Source organism: Ambystoma mexicanum, chromosome 1p (genome assembly GCF_040938575.1).
Source record: "Ambystoma mexicanum isolate Mex_15411 chromosome 1p, UKY_AmexF1_1, whole genome shotgun sequence".
NCBI lineage: Eukaryota > Metazoa > Chordata > Amphibia > Caudata > Ambystomatidae > Ambystoma > Ambystoma mexicanum.
Window position 1 is genome coordinate 470,273,960 of NC_090921.1, and position 22,978 is coordinate 470,296,937.

Here is a 22,978-nt window from a genome sequence, read left to right on the forward strand (position 1 = left end):
AACGCCCCAGAAAGCACCCCCTCTTGGGGAGCAGGTGCCTCAGGTACTGGTACATCCAGAAGAGACATCCCGTCCAGAACCCAGTCATGGAAAGCTCTAACAGAGCGGGGCTGGTCCTTGCTATCCTGATCCCCCTGCGTGTCATCCGACACGTCCGGATCGACCTGCGTCACATTTGGCTCTGCCAAAGACTTGTCTATTGGGAGGCAAGGGGAGCAGGGGCGGAAGGGCTGGAGGTGGGCCAACCGGTAGAGGTGGAACCACCGGCGCTACGGCTGGAACCAGCAGATGTAGCAGGCAGCGAGACCGTGTGCGGTAATGGTATCCGAGCATTCCAATCATAAACTGGATGAAACTGATTTGCACCAGGAAGTCTATGTTCACCTGAAAACACACTTCCAGCATCCGATGGCGTAGGTGTAAGGGAGTAATCCAAAATGGCCACCGTAGTACGCGCGGGAACGGGCGCCATTTTGTCAGCGTCTGAGGAGAACTGCGTCACGTGTGAGTGAGGCAGGAGTCTCCACAGACGGGTCAGGGGCCTTGACACAAGGAACCTCGGTAGAGCCGGTACTGTGTGGCATAGGATGCTTCTGAGACATACGATTAGCCAAATTAGCCTCTAGAAGAGGAACCTCGACAGAGCCGGTAACAGAGGATTTACGGTCAGCGACCTCACTCTGTGCCCCCCCTCAACAGAACCGGTATCACCGTAAAAACCAGAACGATGAGGAATCCACCTCAGAGACAAGACCTTGACCGGTCTCAGTTCTGTCGGTCACCTTAGCCTCCGAAAGAGGAACCTCGGAACAGAGTCTGGTAACAGCTCCCTCAAGAGGGGCCTTGAACATTGGTTCAGTACAGAAATCCTCTACAGAGGTCTCAGGGCAAGCTCTGGTGTCTGTATGGGAAGCTCCAGACAAGGAGACCTCGAAGCAAGCTCCGGTGCCCGCCGCCTCAGTAGAACTGGGCCGTCGATTAGCCCCCACAAGAGGGGCCTCTGATTGTAATCCGGTGTTGGTAGGCCCTTTACGGAAGCCCGCAGAGAAAACTCTGGTATCTTTTTTAGGCCTGGAAGGCACCTCAGGGGGAACCCCGGTAATAGAACTTATGAAGCCCCTCCTGGACCGGGAAGACCCCAGGAAAGTCACCCGGTCGGGGTGCCCTAAAAACTAAAGAACTTACTGGGCATTTCTTCTTTTCGCCGATGCAACTCTGAAAATGCAGAGGAGGAGCGCGCTGAAACACCCCCTCCCACCGCTCCAGATGACGTTGAAGTGCCCGGATTGAGGGGGAATCGCAGTAAAAACGCAAGTCCCACCAATGATCCGGACCCAAACACACTAAAGAGGATGGGGATCCGCCCTAGCGAAGCGTCGCTCGCAAGAACAAGAAGGAAATTCTAAATGAACCAGCATAGGCCGACTACAACGCGACTGCCAAACCGGAGAAGGAGAGAAGGACACTGGAAGGAAACAATCTTCCAAAGATGCAAGAGCGTCCAGCCCCGACCGCGCGGAGAAAAGGACTGATGGGCAATGTGCTGGGCGGAGCTAAGGAGGGCAGGGTTACGGCCACGTGCGGTACCCCCCGTAAAAAGAGAAGGACACAAGTGATGCTTTTTACAAAAGTGCTGCGGTCCCGTCCCACAGGACAGAATGTCCCGTAAGTATGGAGGAAAGGGGACGGGACGTAGGAGTATAGCTACTCGGGTGCTGTAGCATGTACAAGAGTACAGTTCTAGTTTAACTTGGTCATCCAGGGGAGAGGCGGGTGGTTTTTAAAAAAAAATCTTGCTAAAAAGCGCATGACAGTCTTCAGGAGTTAACAAACCCACGTTTTTCCAGATTAAAAGAAAAAAGTAGCTGAAATTGGGAGTATATGACTCATCTGACAACCTGCAATTTTAAGGGTAATCGAAAAAGACAAGGCCCAAAGATTTCGTGCAGATTGAGGTGGCTTTCAAGCTCTTGGAGGTCATTCTGCAAACTGGGGATAGCTGAAGTGTCTGCAGTGAAGCCAGGTGCCTAGACCCCGCCCACACTTCCACATTTCCCCACACTTTGCACTTATTGCTCCGCTTATTCCCCTGGTTTATAATCCCTGATGCCCCAGAAAGTCTACTGGTGCATTAGTTAAGCACTATATCACTACATAGGCAATTACAAATAGGAGCTTAGTCAGACTTTCATAAAGTACTTCCATTGTCACCCCACCAGTAGACCAACGGGAAGCCCAAGACATTTATTCCCAAACCAGTACATCTTTAATGCAGGAACTCAGACTCATGTTTCTACCTTTTCTGTAACATGGTTTGCCCATTAACGAGGTACGGTCAAGAGTTAAGGCCTCTAATAAAATAACAGAAATTACTTAAATACAAAATAAAGAATCTGGTCCAAGGAGGCCAGGACCTGCAAGGCATCTCACAGATGCAAGCTCCCAAGAGGCACCCCAAGGAGGCACTACAACTTGCATTAAATGTGCTCCATCAGACACACAAGACAAGTCAGTCCCCATTGGGCACCCAATTTAAGCCAATGCCTACATAGGCCAGTGCCTACAAGACACCCCCATCAGAGCTTCTGGGTGGGCAAAACCCACACTGCACAGCACTTAGTGCAGCAGCCACTGATATGCCGATCGCAGGCAGGCCTCCTGGCTGCTTTTTTTTTTTTTTTTTAAACAGATGGAAAATAATCAAGACCTTCTCATGGCACATACAAAACGATCACCGGAAAAAAACTGCCTAGCTCCACAGTTTGCCCATACCCATGCCATAATTAAAACCACCACTATAAAACAGTCCGGCCAAGCCAAACCATATTAAATGCCTTAAAAAAGATCGGAGTGATTTTTGTAGTCATTCAACTATGTGTTCCCATCGCAAAGTGAATGCATTCATGCTTTGTGGATCCTGAGCTATCCCACCACCAGAATGTTAGTGGACAAAATAGTATGTATGCCTTTTTCTCATTACGCTACAGGAGTTTGAACAAGAATTGGATGTAACACCAGCCCACTTCTGCCAAAGCAGTGTAGAATTGTATCTAGATTGTAAGAAAATGCATGTTTTGAAATATTTTACGCCTTGTATTTGATTTCTATTTTCAACACCTAAAAGGGTCATGCAAAGATAGGAACCAACTATTTAAATAAGGCAGTTTGTTAGCACACTTTAATGTCAATGAACATGAGGGTTGAACGTTCTCAGACAACACAAACGCAATGTGAATGGATCACTTTTCAAAGCATTAGAAATTTACCACCTTTCTAACCGGGGGTTATGCAAATGACTCCAGGCTTATAAAAAGACTAACGATTACAATGAAAACGTATACTTACGCCCAGTGTTTTCAAAAAGCACTTTATCGTTTAAGCCAAGTCGAAGCTCTGGCATCCCTGAGAGAAACACCCTCATTTTAATGGACCCAACTATTTCACTGCGCAATACATTTCCGTTGGCACTAACCTAAAAGAAAAGTAAGAAACAAACTAAAACAGACATTCACAATTGCAGTCCTCCAAATATGCGTGCATTTCTTTTACTTATGAAAAGACCTATCAAGAAAGGAACCTCCAACAGCCAAAGAAACTATGTGCACTTCCTGAAAGCATGAACTGGATTACAAGTACTGATTTTTACAACATCTGGAAACACACATGCTATTTAGACAACCTATCAAAAAAGGTTCAAATAAATTGTACCACTACAAGAGCAACACGTTTTCCTCCCGTCACCCAGAAACTGTATTTAAGCAAAATGACATCTGGTCATTGAATGGGTTATATTAAATTAAAACAAATCTTGAAGCCATTTGGTAATGATGATTAAAATATTTCAAGCACAGAAAGAGAATGCATTTCTTAGAGAAGAATGCAGGAATGCAGGACAGGAGTAATAGGTGCATAAAACGGGAGATTCAAAACAGTTGTTGTGGCAATATATTGGACATTGCAATTAATGGCAGGTAGACCAGCATTAAGGGAATTGGATTAGTGGATTAGAGAATATGGAACTAGTATTCTGTAAAAAAATCTTTTTAAAAGCTATCCACCAATTATTTTTTTTACAACATTTATACCATTTTGTTGACTCCTTCTCCCTAAATAAGCCTTTTTAACACTTTATGCCCGCAGTGGACAACTTCACCCTCTAGGTCGCTGCTCAGTTTTCTCGATACACATTTTGAGATGGTCTGTGCTATTATTTACGATAGTGAATTTCTGCTCCTTTATCTGCATTCCTCTAGTACAAATGAAAGGGTACATTCTAATGTATTGCCAGAACATCAATTTCATACAATATTTTTGACGGCTTAATGACCTTCGCTCATCACCTGTTGGTCTCTTTACCTGCTTGTGTACTCTTGGTCACGGTTCCATGGATTTCTACATTAACGTACCCTCCCCCATCCCCCCCTCCGGATTCCTCAACTATACCAGAAAAACACCTGAAATGTTTGTAACTCATGCGATCCAAGTCATATTGTAAGGCGCAAGCCTTTTTTCCAAAGTCAAATGGAATGAAGGGGTAAATATTTCAAGTTAGTGCCAAGCATGGGGGGAGTGCTGTTGAGCAGCCAGCAAGATGGCTGCCTAGTCTAAATGCTCCGTGGCCCGACTCCGACTAATCCGCCCCAATCAGCGGCTTGAGGAACTGCCTGGACCCCTGGATTCCAGTACCTGCTCCCCAGCGCCTCTACACCATCCGGACTGAGTTTGGACCGGAACCGAAGCTTCTCCGTGGCTCTGCCGCCACCTGGGGCCTTCTGAGCCGCGTTCTCCCCAGCGGCCCATCCCCCCTCGACTTCGCAGTAAAGCTCTGCTCCGTCTGCCTGCGAGGGGTGCAGCCGCCTGGAACGCCGGGGCCCCCATCCTCCGGCCTCCCGCCCTGGACTCTACGTCTCGGAACAGTTGGGCGCCGCGATCCATCGCGCCCTTGCTCTCCCTACGAGGGTTGCACCTGGGCCCTCCGACTCTCGGTGAGTGGCCGGGGCGGCGGCGGGCCACCTCTCTCTGCTGTACCGCAGGGACCGCAGGAGCGGCCCCAGCAATCACATCCCGCGGCTCCCGCCGGGAGGTCGTGCGCCCTCATTGCTGGCCCGGCGGATACGCTGCTGTTCCTGGCTGCTGGCCCCTGATCCGCCCACATCTGCTGTCTGGCCGCCGCCGCTGGTCCCGCTGGTGCCTGCGGTTCTCGCCTGGCCGACTCTCTCTGATGTACCGCGGGGACCGCAGGAGCGTCCCCCGCAATCATCACATCCGCGGCTGCTGATCCCGCAGACGCCTGCGGTTTTCGCCTGGCGGCGGCGGCCGGCTCTGCTAGCAGTTGGCCTCTCCATGTTCCCTGCCTTGCGGACCGCTGCGGACTCAGCTGCCCTCTGAGCGCCTCCGGCCTGGCGGGCTGCCGCCTGCGCTGCTGGCCCCGTGGTGTGGCTGGGCTTGGCTGCGGTGCTCGACCTGTCTTGGTCCGGCCTCCTGCTGCGGATCCGGGGCTTGCTCTCGCCAGGATCACTAGCCCCTGCGGGGTGGGCCCGCTCCCGCCTAGACCACCGACCACACTGGCCCGCCGAGGGCGGAGGTGAGGGGATTGTGGGTGCGCAGCGCTGCAAGCTACCCCATTTTGCTGCATTCTCCTTGAGTTGCGCCCGTTCCATCCCACGGGTGTCCCTGGCCCCCAGCTGCACTGGGCTCCCTCGCGGCCATTCATCTTTCGCTGGTGCGGCTCTGAGAGCTCCATATCTCTCCCATTCCAGGACAGTCCATTCACTTGCTGCGACCTGAGCGCGCCAGGCGCCTGGGACATTGCCGCCCGCCATCACCGACTTCTTCTGACTGGGGCTCTCCGGGCTCCCGGGCCGGCGCCGCCGGGCACCGTCCCATCCGGGCCACACTGCTGCTTCCGCATCAAGCCTCCTCCCTGAAGCGGACTAAGAGTCATATAACACAACTGCTGTGAGTGCCACTCGCCTCGGTCCCCTGGGCGGCTGTCGCCTCATCCCGGACTGGGCCTTGGTCCCTCCATAAACCCCCTGGGCCTGGCGGTGAAGCCTTCTACACTCCACACACTACTATTCTCGGTGTGCGCCCGACCATGTCCGGTAAGGCACGCGGGGCCAACAAGGCTGGAGCAATGGACAAATTTGCTAAATCACTTGCTAAACAAGACCAGAGCAGGGCTGCCCTCCCTCAGGACGATCTTGATGCATCCCCATGCCCTCCTCAACCAGACCTTACGACACTCATGGAGTCTATGGCCAAAAACTTTGCGGCATTCCATGAAAAACTGGACGACATAAATGCCAATGTGGCCTCACTGCGTACTAAATTGGATCAGCATGGTACTAGGCTGGTGGAGGCCAAGACTAGGATTGGGACCACTGAGGATGAGGTACATGTGCTCCGAAATACAGTCTCTGATTTGGTGCGGGATATGAAGCAGGTCAAGGCGAAGTGCGACGACTTAGAGTCCAGATCCCGCAGGAACAATATCCGCATTGTTGGGGTTCCGGAGACGGCCCTCAAGGGTAAAATGGAACTTGCAGTCGAGACTCTTCTTAGAGACCTCCTGGGTGATCCTCAACTTTCCCCATTTTTCACTATTGAACGTGCCATCGATCACTGGCCCAGCGCCCCAAGCCAGGTGATTTCCCCAGACCAATTATTGCCAAGGTCCTCAGCTTCAGGGACAGAGACCACATTCTACGTCTGGCCCGCGAAAAAGGAGAACTGAAATTTGAATCCCAGACTATCCGCATTTTTCCCGACTTCTCGATTAATGTCCAAATGGAACGCAGACAGTTTAATGGTGTGAAAAAATTGCTCAGAGAGAGGAAAGTGGAATACGCCATGTTATTCCCGGCCAGGCTGAAGCTCACTCACCACAATAAGCTGTATTTTTTCACGGTCCCAGAGGAGGCAGTGAAATTCATTGAGGCCCATATTCCGGTCCCGGGACCGGCGGGTGACCCTGTAGATGAGGGTTGAGCCTGCGTTCCTTGTATCTAATGCTGGAATCAGTGTGATAGTGTTACCACTCTTGTCATGTGTATTCTCTCTGAAATCCCATGCATCTTTACTCTTGTGCATTCAGGCATTGTTGTGATTCATTGTGCAGCCTCATGAAACGTAATGTTGGTCAATGATGCAGGATGTACGGCTCGTTGCATTTAAGCTGTGTTCTGCCATTCCTATACCCCCTGCTCTTCGTACTCTACTATGTTGTCTATTTGAAAACCCTGTTAAGTCACCGCTGTAAGCTATTTGGTGTACTCCACCGCCAATCATTGTAGTCGGGCTCACGATAGCAGATTCCCCCACTGCAGTTGCAACGCCGAGTTTGGCTTGTTTAGTTCTCTGGTTGCTCCCCTGTTGGATGTGGGCGCTTGGTTTGCCCCATTGGGCGTGGCACGAAAGCCACGAGACTTTGGGTGGGTTCTCGGGCACTGCTGTGTTGGGGAAGGCAGTGAGGGAGGGGGTGGTTCAGTTGGGGAATGTTTTAACAAAAATGGTGAGACAGTGGTGGCCTTTGGTATGACGTATCTGGCCATTGGTTTGGTGGCCGGCACTCGTTCGACAAACTATGACACACGTTACTTTGATCCCACCTGAAGCCCTACTGAATGGCCATTAGGCTAATGTCATGGAATATTAGAGGGCTCAGCAATTTCACAAAGTCACGTAGGATCACGGCTTATGTCCAGAGGCATGGGGTCAAAATACTTTTCTTGCAGGAAACCCACGCCCTTGCACATCTCTTGGCCTTGCTCGCTCCGGCATTGGGCCCCAACAGATACTACACAGTGTTCTCCTCCCAGTCCAGGGGAGTCCTCACCTTGATTCACAAAACCTTGGAGTTATCCCTTCGTCCTAGCCATATCGATGCCAGCGGTAGATATGTGATTCTCCACTGTTTCCTTGCTAATGCAGAGTGCCTTCTGGTTAACACATATGCCCCATGCATGGATGCACCAGAGTTCTTCACCACATCATTGACATCCTTCTAGGGTATGTGGGGGTTCCCATTATCTGGGGAGGGGACATGAATCTCATCCTGGATTCCGACATGCATAGATCGGGTGTTGCACCAAGAACACTGTCCAGAGCCGCTCGCCGTCTCCAGGCGCATATGCTCACTGCTGATCTGGTAGACCCCTGGAGAGAACTCCACCCAATGTTGAAAGAGTTTACATTCTACTCATCTGTCCATGACAGCCATTCCAGGATAGACCTTTTCCTTCTCTCAGCAGGTCTCATGGGCAAAACACTTACCACACAGATCCTGCAACGCACGTTATCGGATCACGCCCCAGTCACATTGGACATTGCCCTGTGCCCGGCCCTCCCCCAGCACTCTAACTGTGGGTTTAAGTCAGATGCACTGCATGATATTGTCTTCAGGGCTGACATCCTCGCAGATATCACATTGTTCTTTGATAGTAATAAACGACACGACCGACTGGGTGAGATGGGAGGCCTTTAAGGTCTACATCAGGGGCATGTCTATCTCCAGTGAGGCTGGAGTCCTGAAAGATATTAGGAATTCCCTGTGCCGCTCTGAGTCCAAACTTGGGGAGTTGGAGCGTGATTATGCGACCAACCCCTCACCATCCAAGCTTGCACAGATAAGAACTGAACTTGAGTCGTTCGAGTCCTTCGCCCGCAGCAAGATTAGATACCTTGCCCGGCCCATTGCGGCCCGGAAATATGGTGAAGGAGAGAGGCCGGGCCGCACCCTCGCCCGCCTCGCCCGGGCTGAGGGCGGTAGAGCTCGAATCGACAGTATCATAGACAATGACGGGATACGTCATTGGTCTGACAGGCCTATTCTCGAGACCTTTGCAGACTTCTATGCAGCCCTCTATGCCCAACAACCGGAGCACAGCCCGCAGGACTTGGATGACCTCCTAGACCGCATCCCAATGTCCCTAATATCCCTAGCCACCAAAGAACAATTAGATGTTCCCTTCACCCTTGAAGAAATCACTGCCGTTATATCGGCTCTCCCTAAGGGCAAAGCTCCCGGTCTGGATGGTCTGACCGCCGAGTTTTATCAAGAACATGTCGCCCTCCTTGCTCCGCACCTCTACGAGGTCTGGGAGGAGTCACTGCGTCTTGCTACCCTCCCCCGGTCCCTGCGTGAGGCTGTTATCACCGTGCTCCCCAAGCCGGGTAAGCCACTGGATGAATGCGGGTCCTATAGACCTTTGTCACTCATTAACACCGATACCAAAATCTTCGCAAAAATCATCGCAAATAGGTTTCTCCCCATCGTGAAACACCGGATTCACCCAGATCAAAGTGGTTTTGTCCCGGCCCGCTCCACTGCCTTAAATATTCGACAACTGTTTAACGTCATCTCGAGAATAGACCCCAGAGCCAACGCTGTGGCCGTGACGCTGGATGCCCAAAAGGCATTCGACATGGTCTCGTGGCAGTATCTGTGGGCGGTGCTCGAGAAGATGGGAATTGGCCCATACATGCTGTCCTCCATCAAACTCCTTTACACTTGCCCCGTGGCCAGGGTCCTAGTTAACTCTCTCTTGTTGGCTCCCTTCCCCCTCCACCGGGGGACTCGACAGGGGTGCCCATTCTCTCCCTTGCTATTTGCGATGGCCATCGAGCCCATGGCCAATAGCGTACGAAACAACCACGTGAGCAAAGGGATTCGCCTCCGGGAGGCCCCCGAAATCATTTCACTGTACGCCGATGACGTGTTATTATACATTAGAGACCCCTCAGTTCACCTCGACCCGATCATGCGGGAAATTATCAAAATTGGCACATTCTCGGGCTTCATCATAAATTACAGTAAATCAGAAATCCTGCCCCTCACGCCCGCGACCCCCCAACCTGCATGCGAATTTCCTCTCAAATGGGCTCCGGAGGGCATCAAATACCTGGGGGTTCATGTATCCCTGTCAAGATCCTCCTTATTGTCCGATAATTATGGGGCCGCCGCACAATATGCCAGTGCCAAGTTAGATGTGTTCAAAACAAGCTACTCAATCGCCTATACTACACTCCCCATGCCATTGAGAAATTCGCCCGTGATCAATCCCATCCCTGTCAAAGATGCAAATCTAGAAATGCGGACCACGCCCATATGTTCTGGTCCTGTGGGGCACTGGCCCCGTTCTGGAATGCGGTGCTTGAGACCCTCTCTTAAATAGTGGGGTTCTGTGTTGACCCTGAACCCCTCTCTCTTCTGTTTGGGCTTTGGGAGGGAGCGGAGGCGAAACGGGAGGCTACATTTCTGAATGTGGCGACGGCTGAGGCCAAGAAATGCATTCTGCAATGCTGAAAGCGCAGATCCTCCCCCCCTTCCCTGGAAATGTGGCTGAAGGCCCTTACCTGGACGCAATCTTGCGAAGAGGACTTCATTAACATGTTGCCCAGTAATGCCCGTCCCCAAAACATATGGACAGAGTTTTGTAGCTATTTGAACCGTAAAGTGGATCTGGAGCTTTTGTCATCTCCCCCTTCTCCTGACCATGGCTCAGTTTGCACTACATGAGGAGTGTTCCATTGTGTTTGTCATCTGCCAAGATTATATGTGACCCTCTGTAGGGTTTGTGCTTTTCATTCAGGATCTAATTGTGAACTGTGTGTTCTGGTTTGACTGTAACTTGTTATATGCCAACCGCTACTTCTTACCAATAAAGAAAAGTTAAAAAAAAAAAAAAAGTTAGTGCCAAGCATAAAATGCCACTTGCCCTTTCCACATTAGGTCAAGAAACACAGGCAGCAATAATGCATCTTTTTTACTGAAACCTGTCGGCAGCAAAGAAAGAAAAGGTTCCCATGACTAAAAACTGAGTAAACAACATTCTGATTCCCAGGTTAATCAATCCCCATGCCTATAAAACCCTCTGACGTCAGCAGCAGCTCCTCCTTTATGGTCCGTTGGAAAGCTGCTCACCTAAATGGACCAATGAACCAAGAAGGCAAATAACTGCACCAGACCAGGACCCCTTCGTGAAAGCACTTAACAGCTAGACAGACCGACGCACTCTGCGGACCTCTTGACAGCCTTCAGAACGCGTTTACTATGAAGAAAGACCATTATAAAGGCAGGGAGGGAGGGAGACAATCCACACCTCAGTTTAGTAAAATTGTGATTTTCATACACTGTTAGCTAGGAAACATGTATTTTAGGTAAAGACAGGCTGCGATTTTGCTCAAAGCGCATTCACAACGAAGCCTAAAGAATGCGTCAATCAGCCAATCTCAGAATTTCTGCGGTCAATTTTAAGTAAAAGATAATGCAAAATGTACACCCGTCTTTATTAAAATTGTGATTTTCATGCACAGCTAGCTGGGGAAAAGCAGTATTCCCCACCTATGATATACGATATGTCATAGACGAGACAAGGGAGGGAGGACAAGATTCAGATCTTGCAAGTGCAACACGAAAAGTGCAGCGGGAGGAGAGGTGGGGTGTGGGGGCTAGGGGATAGTTCCAGTGAGAGGGACGAGGGAAGTGCAATCAGGGCAGTATTGCTCGGAGTAAGTGCAGTGAGGTTCTGGCTAAGTGCAAGGAGGCTGGGGATTGTAGTGTTACAGTAACAGCCCATTAGTGTGCCGGAGGACACACACATACCACACGTTAATTTATCACAAGCCAATGGCTGGTGGACATTTTGAGGCCAAACTACATTAAAATAAAGTAGAGGAGATTCCAATTGTTTATGATTTGCATCAATATGCAGCTCCTACAGGCCCATATCCCTAATCAACAGCAAAGCTAAAATACTAGCTAAAATAATAGCCAACAGGCTCCAAACGGTCATTACAACACTGATACATCCGGACCAATGGGGCTTCATGCCCCAAAGGTCAACGAGAATGAACATTCGTAGGCTGCATCTGGCACTGGAGAGGGCACCTGTACTACAGCAATCATTGGCATTACTGGCCATAGACTTTGAGAAGGCCTTTGATTCAGTTTACTGGGATGCTCTATGGGCAATCATGAGGAAGATGCAATTTGGTGATTCATTTATAAAATGGGTACAGCTCCTCTACAACAACCCACTGGCAGAGGTAAGGGTGAACGGGTGGCCCTCGCACGAAATCCAACTGGGAAAGATACCAGGCAAGGCTGCCCACTTTCAGCTATGCTGTTTGCATTAATCATAGAACCGTTAGCAGTCATTCTCCGGGGCACGACCACGTGGATCGGTTTCCGGTGGTCAATTACAGCATGCACTCCCGGAACAAAGCCATCCTGCTGGAAACGCCAGAGTGCACGCCCATTGAAAGGAATATAGTCATTGAGAGTGTGAAAGAGAAGATCACATCCACCATGTACAACGCTATCTCATTTGCCACAAAAGAACTGTCGAGCCTGAAATTGAAATGGGAGAGTGAAGTGGGCCCAATTCTACCCGAAGAATGGATTGAGAACCTGATGTATCCCAGAGACACGGCAATCTCGGCTAGACTCAGGCTCATTCAGCTGAAGATACTCCACAGAATATACTACCCCCGAGTGGCACTGTACAACTGGGGCAAAACGACTGACCCTAAATGCTTACATTGCAAGCAAGAGGAAGGGACCTTCTACCATATCCTATGGAAATGCACACGAATACAACACTTCTGGCGAAGATTTTGTGAAGGACTCTCAAGGGTCATAGGCCGTCCAATCCCAACTGACCCCAAACTCCTTCTCCTGGGTATTGAAGCGGAAGGAGACCTATCGCGCTTCGAAAAGCTGTTACTTTCAACATCCACAGGACTAGCTAAAAGAAACATTCCGCAACTGTGGGGCTCAGAAATCACTCCACAATATGACCAATGGATATCGGACAGACGCAATCATCCTAATGGAACGTCGAGTTTACCAAGCAAGGGGCTGCCCGGGCAAGACAGACAAAATCTGGGGGAAATGGGAGCTAACGCTGTGAAACGCATACAAGATGAACTAATGCACCTCGGTGAACAGCACCATCGCTGCCCCAGTGTATAACAACAATACCTCATCACCCGGAGGAGCCAAACGGAAAAGTGTCATTTGATATTTGCTATTTGCATTGTTTCCTACATCTCTATCCTCACTTGTGTTTCTACATTTGTGCACATATATGCAGTATTTGATCATAAAGCTCTACCACATGTATGCAAAGTTATATGTTTGTGAATTGAATGTCTTTGCATTGTAGGACGAAAATACAATAAAATATGTTATCAAAAAAAGATTTGCATCAATAGCACCCAATCAGTCGTCTATGGCAAGGAAGACATGAAAACAAGACCTTAAATATAAACAAGTGAAACGTTTCAAAGGAATACTGTGGAGAAATTACATTTAGCTAAATTATATGTTTTAGATCAATAAACGATAGGAACAATCTTTCGAAATGGGGATGAACTGAAAGTTCACTAAATATTTCCTTCTGCCATGAACAAAGTAGCTAAGCCCAAGTTCTCAAATAGATCACTAGAGAATGGACAATATTTTCTTCCCAATTCCACCATATTAAACGTCCACCATGGGATTACATGTTATTTCAAATGCTGCAAAATACTACCAATTGAATTTAGATTTTTAAATAAAAGGAGTACCACATATTCGAACATGTGCAAAATATTTAAATTTAGAAGCCAGGTGACAGTGGCCTCATGCATGCCTCTAGTCTTTCTCTGCTCCCTGGTTTTCTGGTTCTGAATCTGAAAATGTATGCTTTTAAAGCTCAGCAGAGAATGGTCAACTTCAATACTAGTCCCCTACTAGGCAAAGATTCTGGTGCAAACAAAGTTGCACATTCCTTGTGAGATTAGCAGGCTGTGGCGTGCACCTTTTCAGGGCGCATGGGGAACGACTTAGAATAAATATTGAGGATTCAGCCATCAGGACTTCTTCAGCATTTCAAGTTTGCTGGCCCTCTGATTAGAGGCGTCTTTCAGGTGTGGGGCCTTCTCCCAGTCCCGGGAGCCCTGGAGGACATGCCCACTGAATCAATGGCCAGGGCAGGTCTTCATAATTTGACAAAGTTATATGGTGGCAACTTCGGCCCAGTTTTTGTAGTTGGGTGTGGAGAAGACCTAAGGCCTTTTTTATGCTCTTCCCCATAGCTTCTTATTCTGTTGAGCTTGACATCTGGCACTTTTTCAGAAGATAGTGGATTTGTCATGTGAATCTGGAAATTATCCTGGTATTTGTTCTGGGGACCGTTACTAGAGTTGGGATATTTACACCTGCTGGATGTTCACAGGGGATTTTGCAAGTTTATCAGTCAGGCTGCCACTTATCATTGGCTACACTTAGCAGGTGGGTCAGGGCTGGGACTGTGGAGACTTATTCTCAGGCAGTCATTGCCCTTACATCCTCTTTTGAGACAAATCAACCAGGGGTTTGTCACTGCCTGCATGGAAACAAGAGGAGTCTTATCGAATAATGCATGTACAGAAGCTATACAGGCTTCCCTCCCCCGCTTAAGACGGGGAGATGGCTGAGAATATTCTTCTGGGACTGGGAGGGAGAGGGGGGGATCTTGAGTATAGTCCTCCCTGAGCCAAGGTATTGAGTATTTTAAATGGTTATTCTCCACTGATGTGTTTTGCAGAACCTATAGGTATGAGTCTTCCTTCATGAGGTTCAGTGCGTTTATTGATTTACAATTCCTTTAAAGAATAAATAAATGAGGTAGAGGTGCAAAAAAGTAACGCACTGATTGCCTACAGGGATTCTCATTGCTCCAAGTCCCATTTAGCTCACATTAATTACCTTCCACTACCCTCCCCTGCCAAATGGACTGGACATCGATCTTCAGCGTGTCAGGCTGGGCACATAAAATTGAGGGTGGCCCTGAAAAGGATCTTTTTTAATTTACTTGATTTAATAAAAAGAAAACAATTTTTACAAGATGCTCCTAAGTATTAGTTTTTCAGTCCTTGCAAGATGAGAAAAGAAAAGTCTGAATCCTGTCAGCCTCTGTTGCTTGAAGGGGTGGGGGCGGGAGTCAAGGAGAAGTATGAGGAGAGGGAGTTTTAGGACCGGAGTACCATCTACTGTTGATCCGGGCGGTTCAATAGACCAATAGACCAAGGCTTTCGTAAAAGCTCGTCACTGCAATGGTCCATTTAGTGTTCTCTCCGCTCATCAAATTGTTCCATTTCCCCGCTTCGTCCAAAAAGTCAAATTTGCCAAATAAGTGCCCCAGATGGCGACTACAAGCTTCGTCCACCACTCTGCAAGTGAGGAGCAGGTGTTTTAAAGTTTTGATTGCGTCTGATAGACGGCAGAATTGGCAGAGGCTGGTTTTAACTTGTTTTCACCTCTCTAATATCTCATTTGTGTATGAGATATTTAGGCGGATCCGCGTGAAGTTTTCACGAAGCTTCTTGGAGGAACACTTTAATAGATAGGCTCTAGTTTCATTGATTTTGGCTGGATTGTTCGGGCCATTCTTCATTGATTTTACCAACTGTACCTCATCTATAGTTTGTATCCAGTCTCTCGCCATCACTTGCTTTTTTACTTTTCTTGGATTGCGAATTAGGTCATTAAGGAGCATCCTGCCCAGTCAAGACGCTGGATAGTTTTTTCCTCCCATCGTTGAAGCATCTTGCATGTACCTGCTCTAATTTCTTGTTCTATTGCCTTGAGTATCAATGAGGAGTCTGGCAAGAGCATTTTGCGGTATAGCACCAGTTCATTCCGTGCTACGATAGAATTTAATGACTGGAGAGTAAGTTCTTTCCTGATGACCCCCACAGGAATAGATTGTGGAAGATTGAGGACTTTGCGCCAGAATAGCCCTTCTATTTTCTGCCATCATATTTATTCAAGGCGAGGGGTTCCCTTTTCATTTATTTGGAATAAAAGAATATTGGAAGTTTTTGCTTATTGGACGTAGACATCCTCCAAAGGTCAATGAATACGGTGTGTCAGATTGCATCTTGAGTGAAGTAGATTTCTACGCAATCTGGGCATTCCTCCCCATCCATCAAAAATGTTGCAGCTATCAGGAGTTGCGCTTTAACCCACATCTCGGAACACTCCACAATATACAAACTTTCCTGTACTTTAAACATGTTCAAAACTATGGACCAGGTACTAGTTTTAGCCAGGGACAAACTCCCATCAAGGTATCCAAAAAGGCCAAATCATTCACCCCAGAAGTGGAAATGACTGGCAATCTTAACTTTAAAAAAATACTAGCTTTATCTTAAGTGGAGAGTTGAGATTGCATATTCAATATGGTGCCCAAAATGAGATCCCTTAAAAAAGGATCTGCATATAATCTTAGGTCTTGGTATTAGGTTAAGCGGGCTCCAACATCCTACCTTGAGTGATTGACCTTGTAATTTTGCTTTGCAAAGCAACAAGTTGCGCAAACCAGGGTTGAATTAGCCAGATGTCAAAACTCACAAGATCATGCTAAAAGAAGGCAAGTAGGCAATCATTAGGAATCTGCTGCACTTAAGTTTAAATCAAGGGAAAGAGTAATTTGTTCTGAAGAATCCTGGAACAGAATGTGAATCACAGGCTGAATACCAGCAAAAGGTTGCACATACATTTTAACACTCAATGACTTGGCCATCAACAAAAGGAAAAATCCAGAGGACTGCACTTGTTTTGTACTTCAGCTCCAAACCCAATAGCAGAAAGATGCTGATGTGAACACGCCATTGAGAGGCCAGGCACATTGATGTTGAGGCGAGTGTGTCATTTTGTGTTTAGTGGGAGTGAGTGTCGTCTGGCCACCTCATTCTTCAAGTTGGAAACTGTAGATATGTGGATTTCTCACCCTTTTAAGTTACGAGTCTTTTACATATGCAAGTGTCCACTCGGTATGTACATTCAATATTGACACTACCATGGGCGACTTGGAATAGGAACGGTGTAGCCGGCAAAAAAATGTTTGGCCTTATATGAATCCCATATCTTTGGATCCGGAGCAGTTGCACTGGACTGGTGGCGAGTGAGAGACTGTTGGGCAGTCTTGTCCTTTGATCTCCCTGTATGGCTCCTTAGTTTACTTTTGAAATTGTTTGGTTTCCACATCTGGCTCTTCTACAGAGTTACTTTTTGTGTATAGACTCGGGCCTAGAGCCTTTGAACTCGCTGCGGATCGCTGTAAATTGGGGCAAGTGACTGCAGGCCTAAAGCCTTTGATCTCACAGCATTCTCCACCTCACTGCACTATAATAAAAGTGGGTTGTGTACTGCCTTTTGGACTACCATTTGGTAAATACTGTTGAAAACCATTTTTGACTGCCCACTTTGCACCAAGTCAGAGTGGCTTTAAAAACAACGGGACATGTAACTTTATAGAGATTTGGAAAGCATAGTTAAACACACTTGGCAAGGAGCGGGGGAGATGAATCCTACTAGTCTTGCTTTCACTGTGCACAAGCGGTGGATTTTTGATAGCAGTGACATTTGCTATATATGCTTAAAGAGATCTCCTCTTAGTTTAGGATTGTGGAAATTGTAACCTGGCATCTCCTTGTAAATTTTTAAATGAGTTACGGGTACACTCTAAAAACAGCTATGCCTTTCATAACTACCTTAGCTATAACAGCACTATCAGCATCTGACAATGACAGGGGAGAGGAGCCCCCCAGGATGGTTCGTCGTCAATCAGGTTCGTGCTCTTGTAAAAGAGCGCAATCCCTCACCTCTGACAGATTTCAGTAGAGCTTACGCTGTTTCTGCTATGCCTGTGATACTACCAGATACATCCCGTAGCGTGATGTCTGAACAAAGAGCGGTTTTAGAAATTCCTGATTTACTGATTGATCTTGTGGACTTGACACCTACGAAAACAAAGTCGGGGGATCCGGCATCTGCCCATAGTGAATATGGTACCCTCACACCAGATTTACCATCTTGTGCCACACTGGTTATAAATCCCTTGGCAATCACACATTAATGGCCTACCAAACAAACAATCCTTCCCATCTCCTCAGATGGGCATAAACAAGACCTTAATGCTTTGGGATATGAAAAGGTGATCATTTCCCCTCCCTGTCCACACGCAATAGCGTGAACACCATCAAGCAAACGACTTATCCTAGGCTGTCTACTGAATACACACACAAGATCCCAATGCATTGGGAAATGACAAGTTGGAGAGTCTCACCCTCCCTTCCAGAAGCAATAGCGTGATCTCCATTGACAACTTGCCCTCTTCAAATTGTATCCTTAACTCCTCTTGCTTTAGCTCCACCTGTCGGTCTTGTGTCTCAGACAATCGACGATACTATCAATACCAGAGTGGTGTCCGCTTGCATACATCCTCCACCTCCACTTCAACCACTCCAATTTATCCCCATCATGTTTACCAACTCATCATTGACGTCCTCATCCTTATCTGTGAGATGTGTCCATTCCACAACAAGCTCCTCCACAACTCCTTGAGGCAAATTTAGGAGCAGTGAACACAGCACTTATAACTCTAGCTAAACTTTTGTGCTTATCGAAGATGGTACAAACATCAGGCAACAGTCAAATGAGGATGCTACAAATATGAGGCAATCAAATGAAGACAATATGAACTTACGTTTGCAAGTATTTCATGAGAAGTGCTCACACATCTAGAATTAGTGATTTGGGCACCTTACAAAAAATGGACATTCAAATTGCACAATACTTGAAACAAACTCCAGATGTAGTCATGCTTAAAACCAACCATCATCCTTTCACAATCTTTGCAAACATGCAAACCTTATCGGCGCAAATGTAAATAAATAATTTTAAAAAAAACCCACCACATAAATCTTCTCAAACAAGATTCCGTACTTTAATACAGTCATTAAAATTAGCCAGTAAACAAAGTATCCGAACTAAACAAAATAAAAATAAATAATCAGATAACCTAAAAATATGCAAATAGTTCGGTTGGGGATGTGGGGGGGGAGGGGTGAGTCTACGTAGGTTGACATGAGTCCATGATGCACTGTTCAAACAGACTCTTCCATGGATTATCCACCTCTTGATGACTTAATACAAGCAGTAGAGTAAGAAACATGTAACACTAATAAACTGGAGAACTTGCCTAGGACAGAATATCGACCATTGCGAAAAATGGCACTAAGAAACAATACTGAAAGTAGTGATAACATGCAGACCCTATTAATTGACGTTCATTCCTCATGCTAGAACAGAGAAGGAAAGAAATTGCTAAATCAATTGCACTCTATGAAGAGTTACCACCAAACGAAAAGCCCTTAACAAAACAAAGGGACAGAGTCTAGCAATTTTCTAATGGACATATAAAAGATGTTAACAAGATCATCATAGGTTATGTAATGGCACTGAAACCAAATGTCCAAAAATCTCGCTCCATAGCCTCCGGCTCTCATCACACTATTGTTACACTGTAGAGGAGTCCATATCCAATCTATACCCTAAGCAGATCAAGTATATTGGCCATTTTTAGTGATGTTCAGGCTTTAGAAGATTTGTCCTCAGATATCCCGCAAGTGGAATTCGTTAATGATCAGGATCTTACCCAAGTTAGATTATGGCATTGTTTTATCTATCAAATGGCAAGCCAAATATGAACTATTCCAGATGGATTTCATTCTGAAACAAGATCTTAACCATGTGCGAGATGCTCTCACTGAAAACGCAGATAGTGACGCCCCCGTCTTTAGTATGATAGATTCCAAACCTGCCTTGAAAATCAGGTGTTCTCGTGATGCCTATGGATCATCGAAACAAGTTGAATCTGTCAGTGCACCTACCAGAGGAACCGTGGACATCAGGACCCTTGCAAAACACTGATCGTGTATGGGAGGCATAGCAATCCACTTCTATACATCCAAGTCGTTGTAGGTTAGCTAGTTGGAACACAAGAGGGTTCAAGCATTTTCTGCAGATTCAGCATAATCCTTTGGTTGCATTCGATATTATATTGTTGCAGAAGACATGGTTTACTGAGTGCCCCATATGGCCTCGATATATATATTGACTCTCCTACCGGCTAAATGCTCGATTGGGGTAGAGCCTCTGCAGGGCTCATGGTGGCAGTAAAGGCCAACTCAGGGGTCATTTAGGAACCCTGGGTGACTCCCAACAGATTCATACAACTGTTCAATTTAAAGACATCTATTAATAATTTAGCAGTACTAAACATATTGGAACAACACGGGAATCACAGAGTCAAAGTTTTTCTTTCATTTGGAGCAAATGTTTGACCTAATCTTTCATGACTCTAGAGGGGATTTCTTTTTTATCATGGTTTATTTTCTCTGCAGAATCATACAGAGCAACAATTATGAATTTTTCATCAACAGTTACATTACATTGCATTTCTACATTCCCTTTGAGGCCTCATGAGGTGTCTCTACAGTCTCTGCGGTTTTTAAAAACACTAAATTAATCCTCCCCAACATCACCCCTCACCTTTCCCCAACTGAAACAATTTCCGCGTTTGTCCTTTAAACCAGAAGCATTCTCAGGCAATAGTTTGTTCTGATTCAGGGCTTTAGCATTCCCAAGTTTTTGGAAGGGTTCCACACTGCAAGGAATCATAGGTATTTGCCAGATTTCAGGGCGCAAATCTTTTCCATTCCCATAATCCCCCATACTTTTACCCACCACCAAGCAATTATAGGGCCTTGCACAGTTTTGCATCCTGCGGCCAACAGTAGATGTATGATAAGGGCAGCCTTGTGCCTCGATGCTGCGTATGCGTTTTCAGCTACCGCTCCAAGCAGGAGAACTTTTGGTTCCTATGGCATAGTATTTCCTGTAATTTCTTTTATGTGCCCCAGCAACTCTTTCCAGAATATCACCGCTTTTAGACTGGTCCACCACATGTGATAAAGGTTTCCCCTTCCCCCCACACTCCCACCAGCACGATGGAGGGGTATTTTGGATTTATCTTGTGTAACCTATTGGGGGACATGTACCAACGGTAGCACAACTTGTAAGCAGATTCCTTGATCGCTGTACATTTAGAGGATTTGTGTGCCCTCGCCCATATCTGCCCCCATTCCTCTTCTGTGATTGCGTCCCCTAGTTCCTTCTTCCAGCTCGTCTTATACAGAAGTTTGTCTTCCGGTTGGGCTTTGTCCAACAACTTGTAGATTCTAGAGCCTCCTTTCCTAGTTGACCCTTCCTGTATTGTTAGATCAAGACCTAACAGAGTTCTGTTGACTGCTCTTTTGACTGCCGGGTGTGTGATCCAATGTCTGATCTGTGTATATCTGTACCTTTCTTTCTCCCCTATGCCAAATTTTCGTTTACATTCCTCAAACGATAGTGGCTCTCCCCTCTGGAACATATCAGCTAGGGTCAGATTTTCTGGAGCTGCCCATCCCTCCCATAATTTCACCTGAAGTCCAGGGTGAATTCAGGATTTTGCACAATTGGGGAATGTGGGCACAGTCCGCTGCAAATATTCCTCCTCCCCAAAGCTTTGTCCCAGCTACAAAGCGAGACCCTGTTGAATTCGAGCAATTAGCCCCCTCCCTGGGCGACAGTGGGAAGCAAGGGTAAGCAGTGCTTTCAGAGGAAACATAGTGACCTCCTGTTCTAACTGGAGCCACCCAGGTTTCTTGTCTTGTCCTGCCCATTTTAGAATAGGTGCTATATGTGCCGCCAGGATGTATCTTTCTACATCAGGTACTCCCAGACTCCCAAGGAGGGGAGGACGCATCATTATCTTCCTTTGAAGTCTGGGCCTTTTACCTTGCCACACAAAGATAGATATTGCTGTCTGTAGGGCTTTAGACATGCAGGGCGGAATCTCCCCAGGGAGTGAGCTAACAGCGTAGAGCACATGGGGGAGAAGGATCATCTTTACAACTGCAATTCTGGCAAATCAGGATAGCTCCTGGTTGTCCCGTCTGCGCAAGTCCTCTTGCAGCTGTTTCCAAAGGGGTTTGAGGTTTGCCTCATATAGGTTATCCCGGACGCGCCCCCAAACCAGAGTTTTCGTAAACAACATTGAGACACTTCTAATAAGAACTTCTTGGAACATTTTTGTCCAGAATTATTTGTGTCTCGATACCTGGACACCAATTTAGTTGCCCATGGAATCAATTCTCAAATATATTGCAGAAAAAACTTTTTGGGGAAAGATTCAGTTGAGTTGAAACTGGACTGCAGTTGCAATGGAGAACACCATTTAGCCAACATTCAGGGTAATATGTACCTAAGTGTTTGCAAAACAATTTGTGTGTTGGAAAACTAACTGTAAAAAAACAGATTTATTTGCTTTGAATAATTGTTTAGAACCAGTGTGATATATTTTTTAGTTCTATCTAGGATTACTGTCACTTTCATGTATTAGAATTGTCTGTAGGATCCTTTATTTCATCTTTAAGACTGTATATATTATGTCTCCTTTATTTTGTTTCTGTTTATATTATGTGTATTGCTATATTGCTTTTTTAATTCTACAAGCTTTTTCCATTATGAAAAATAATTCAATTTAGTTAAGTGTGTTTGGTTCCTTATATTTTTAGGGACATATGAGGACAGAGATGTGTTATTAGTAAACACATGCTTATGAGCTCTTGATTGAATAAGGAGTTCTTATTAGGACACCTCACTAGATGAGTCTCACACACCCTGTGCGTGGTGCCCTTACCTTGTGTCCAGTACACTGTGGAGACAACCTACAACTAATATGAATACCATTTGAGCTCCAAGGCTTTTGCCTGTCAGGACACCTATTGTTGTATGTTGTCATATAGGTTATCAACTTTTCTTGTTAACTGAATGCCCAGATATTCTAGAGATTCCTTTCCCCAGACTAGTGGGAGTGATGATTCAAGTTCAGTAATAGTTTCTTGCTCTTCTGTTATATTCAGAGCTTTGGATTTCTCATAATTTATGTGAAATGCTGAGATGTTCGCAAACTCTTGCAGTTTTTACACTGCTCTGGGCAGTGCATCTCGAGTGTTTGACATCAAGAGCATGACATCTGCATACAAAGCAATTTTAGGTCTGGTTTCCCCACATTACCCCTCCAATGTTCTGGTCTAATTTGTGCCGCAAATGGCTCCA

General features: G+C 46.6%; 1 protein-coding gene across 1 annotated transcript in view; it reads right to left on the reverse strand.

The window, feature by feature from the left end:
* The window catches only part of LOC138573254 (AP-1 complex subunit mu-1), a 629,275-nt gene that overhangs the window by 308,840 nt on the left and 297,457 nt on the right, over positions 1-22,978 (reverse strand). The window contains exon 6 of the mRNA XM_069649323.1: positions 3,346-3,472. Within this exon, the coding sequence (XP_069505424.1) occupies positions 3,346-3,472 (127 nt within the window). The remainder of the gene's footprint in view (positions 1-3,345; positions 3,473-22,978) is intronic.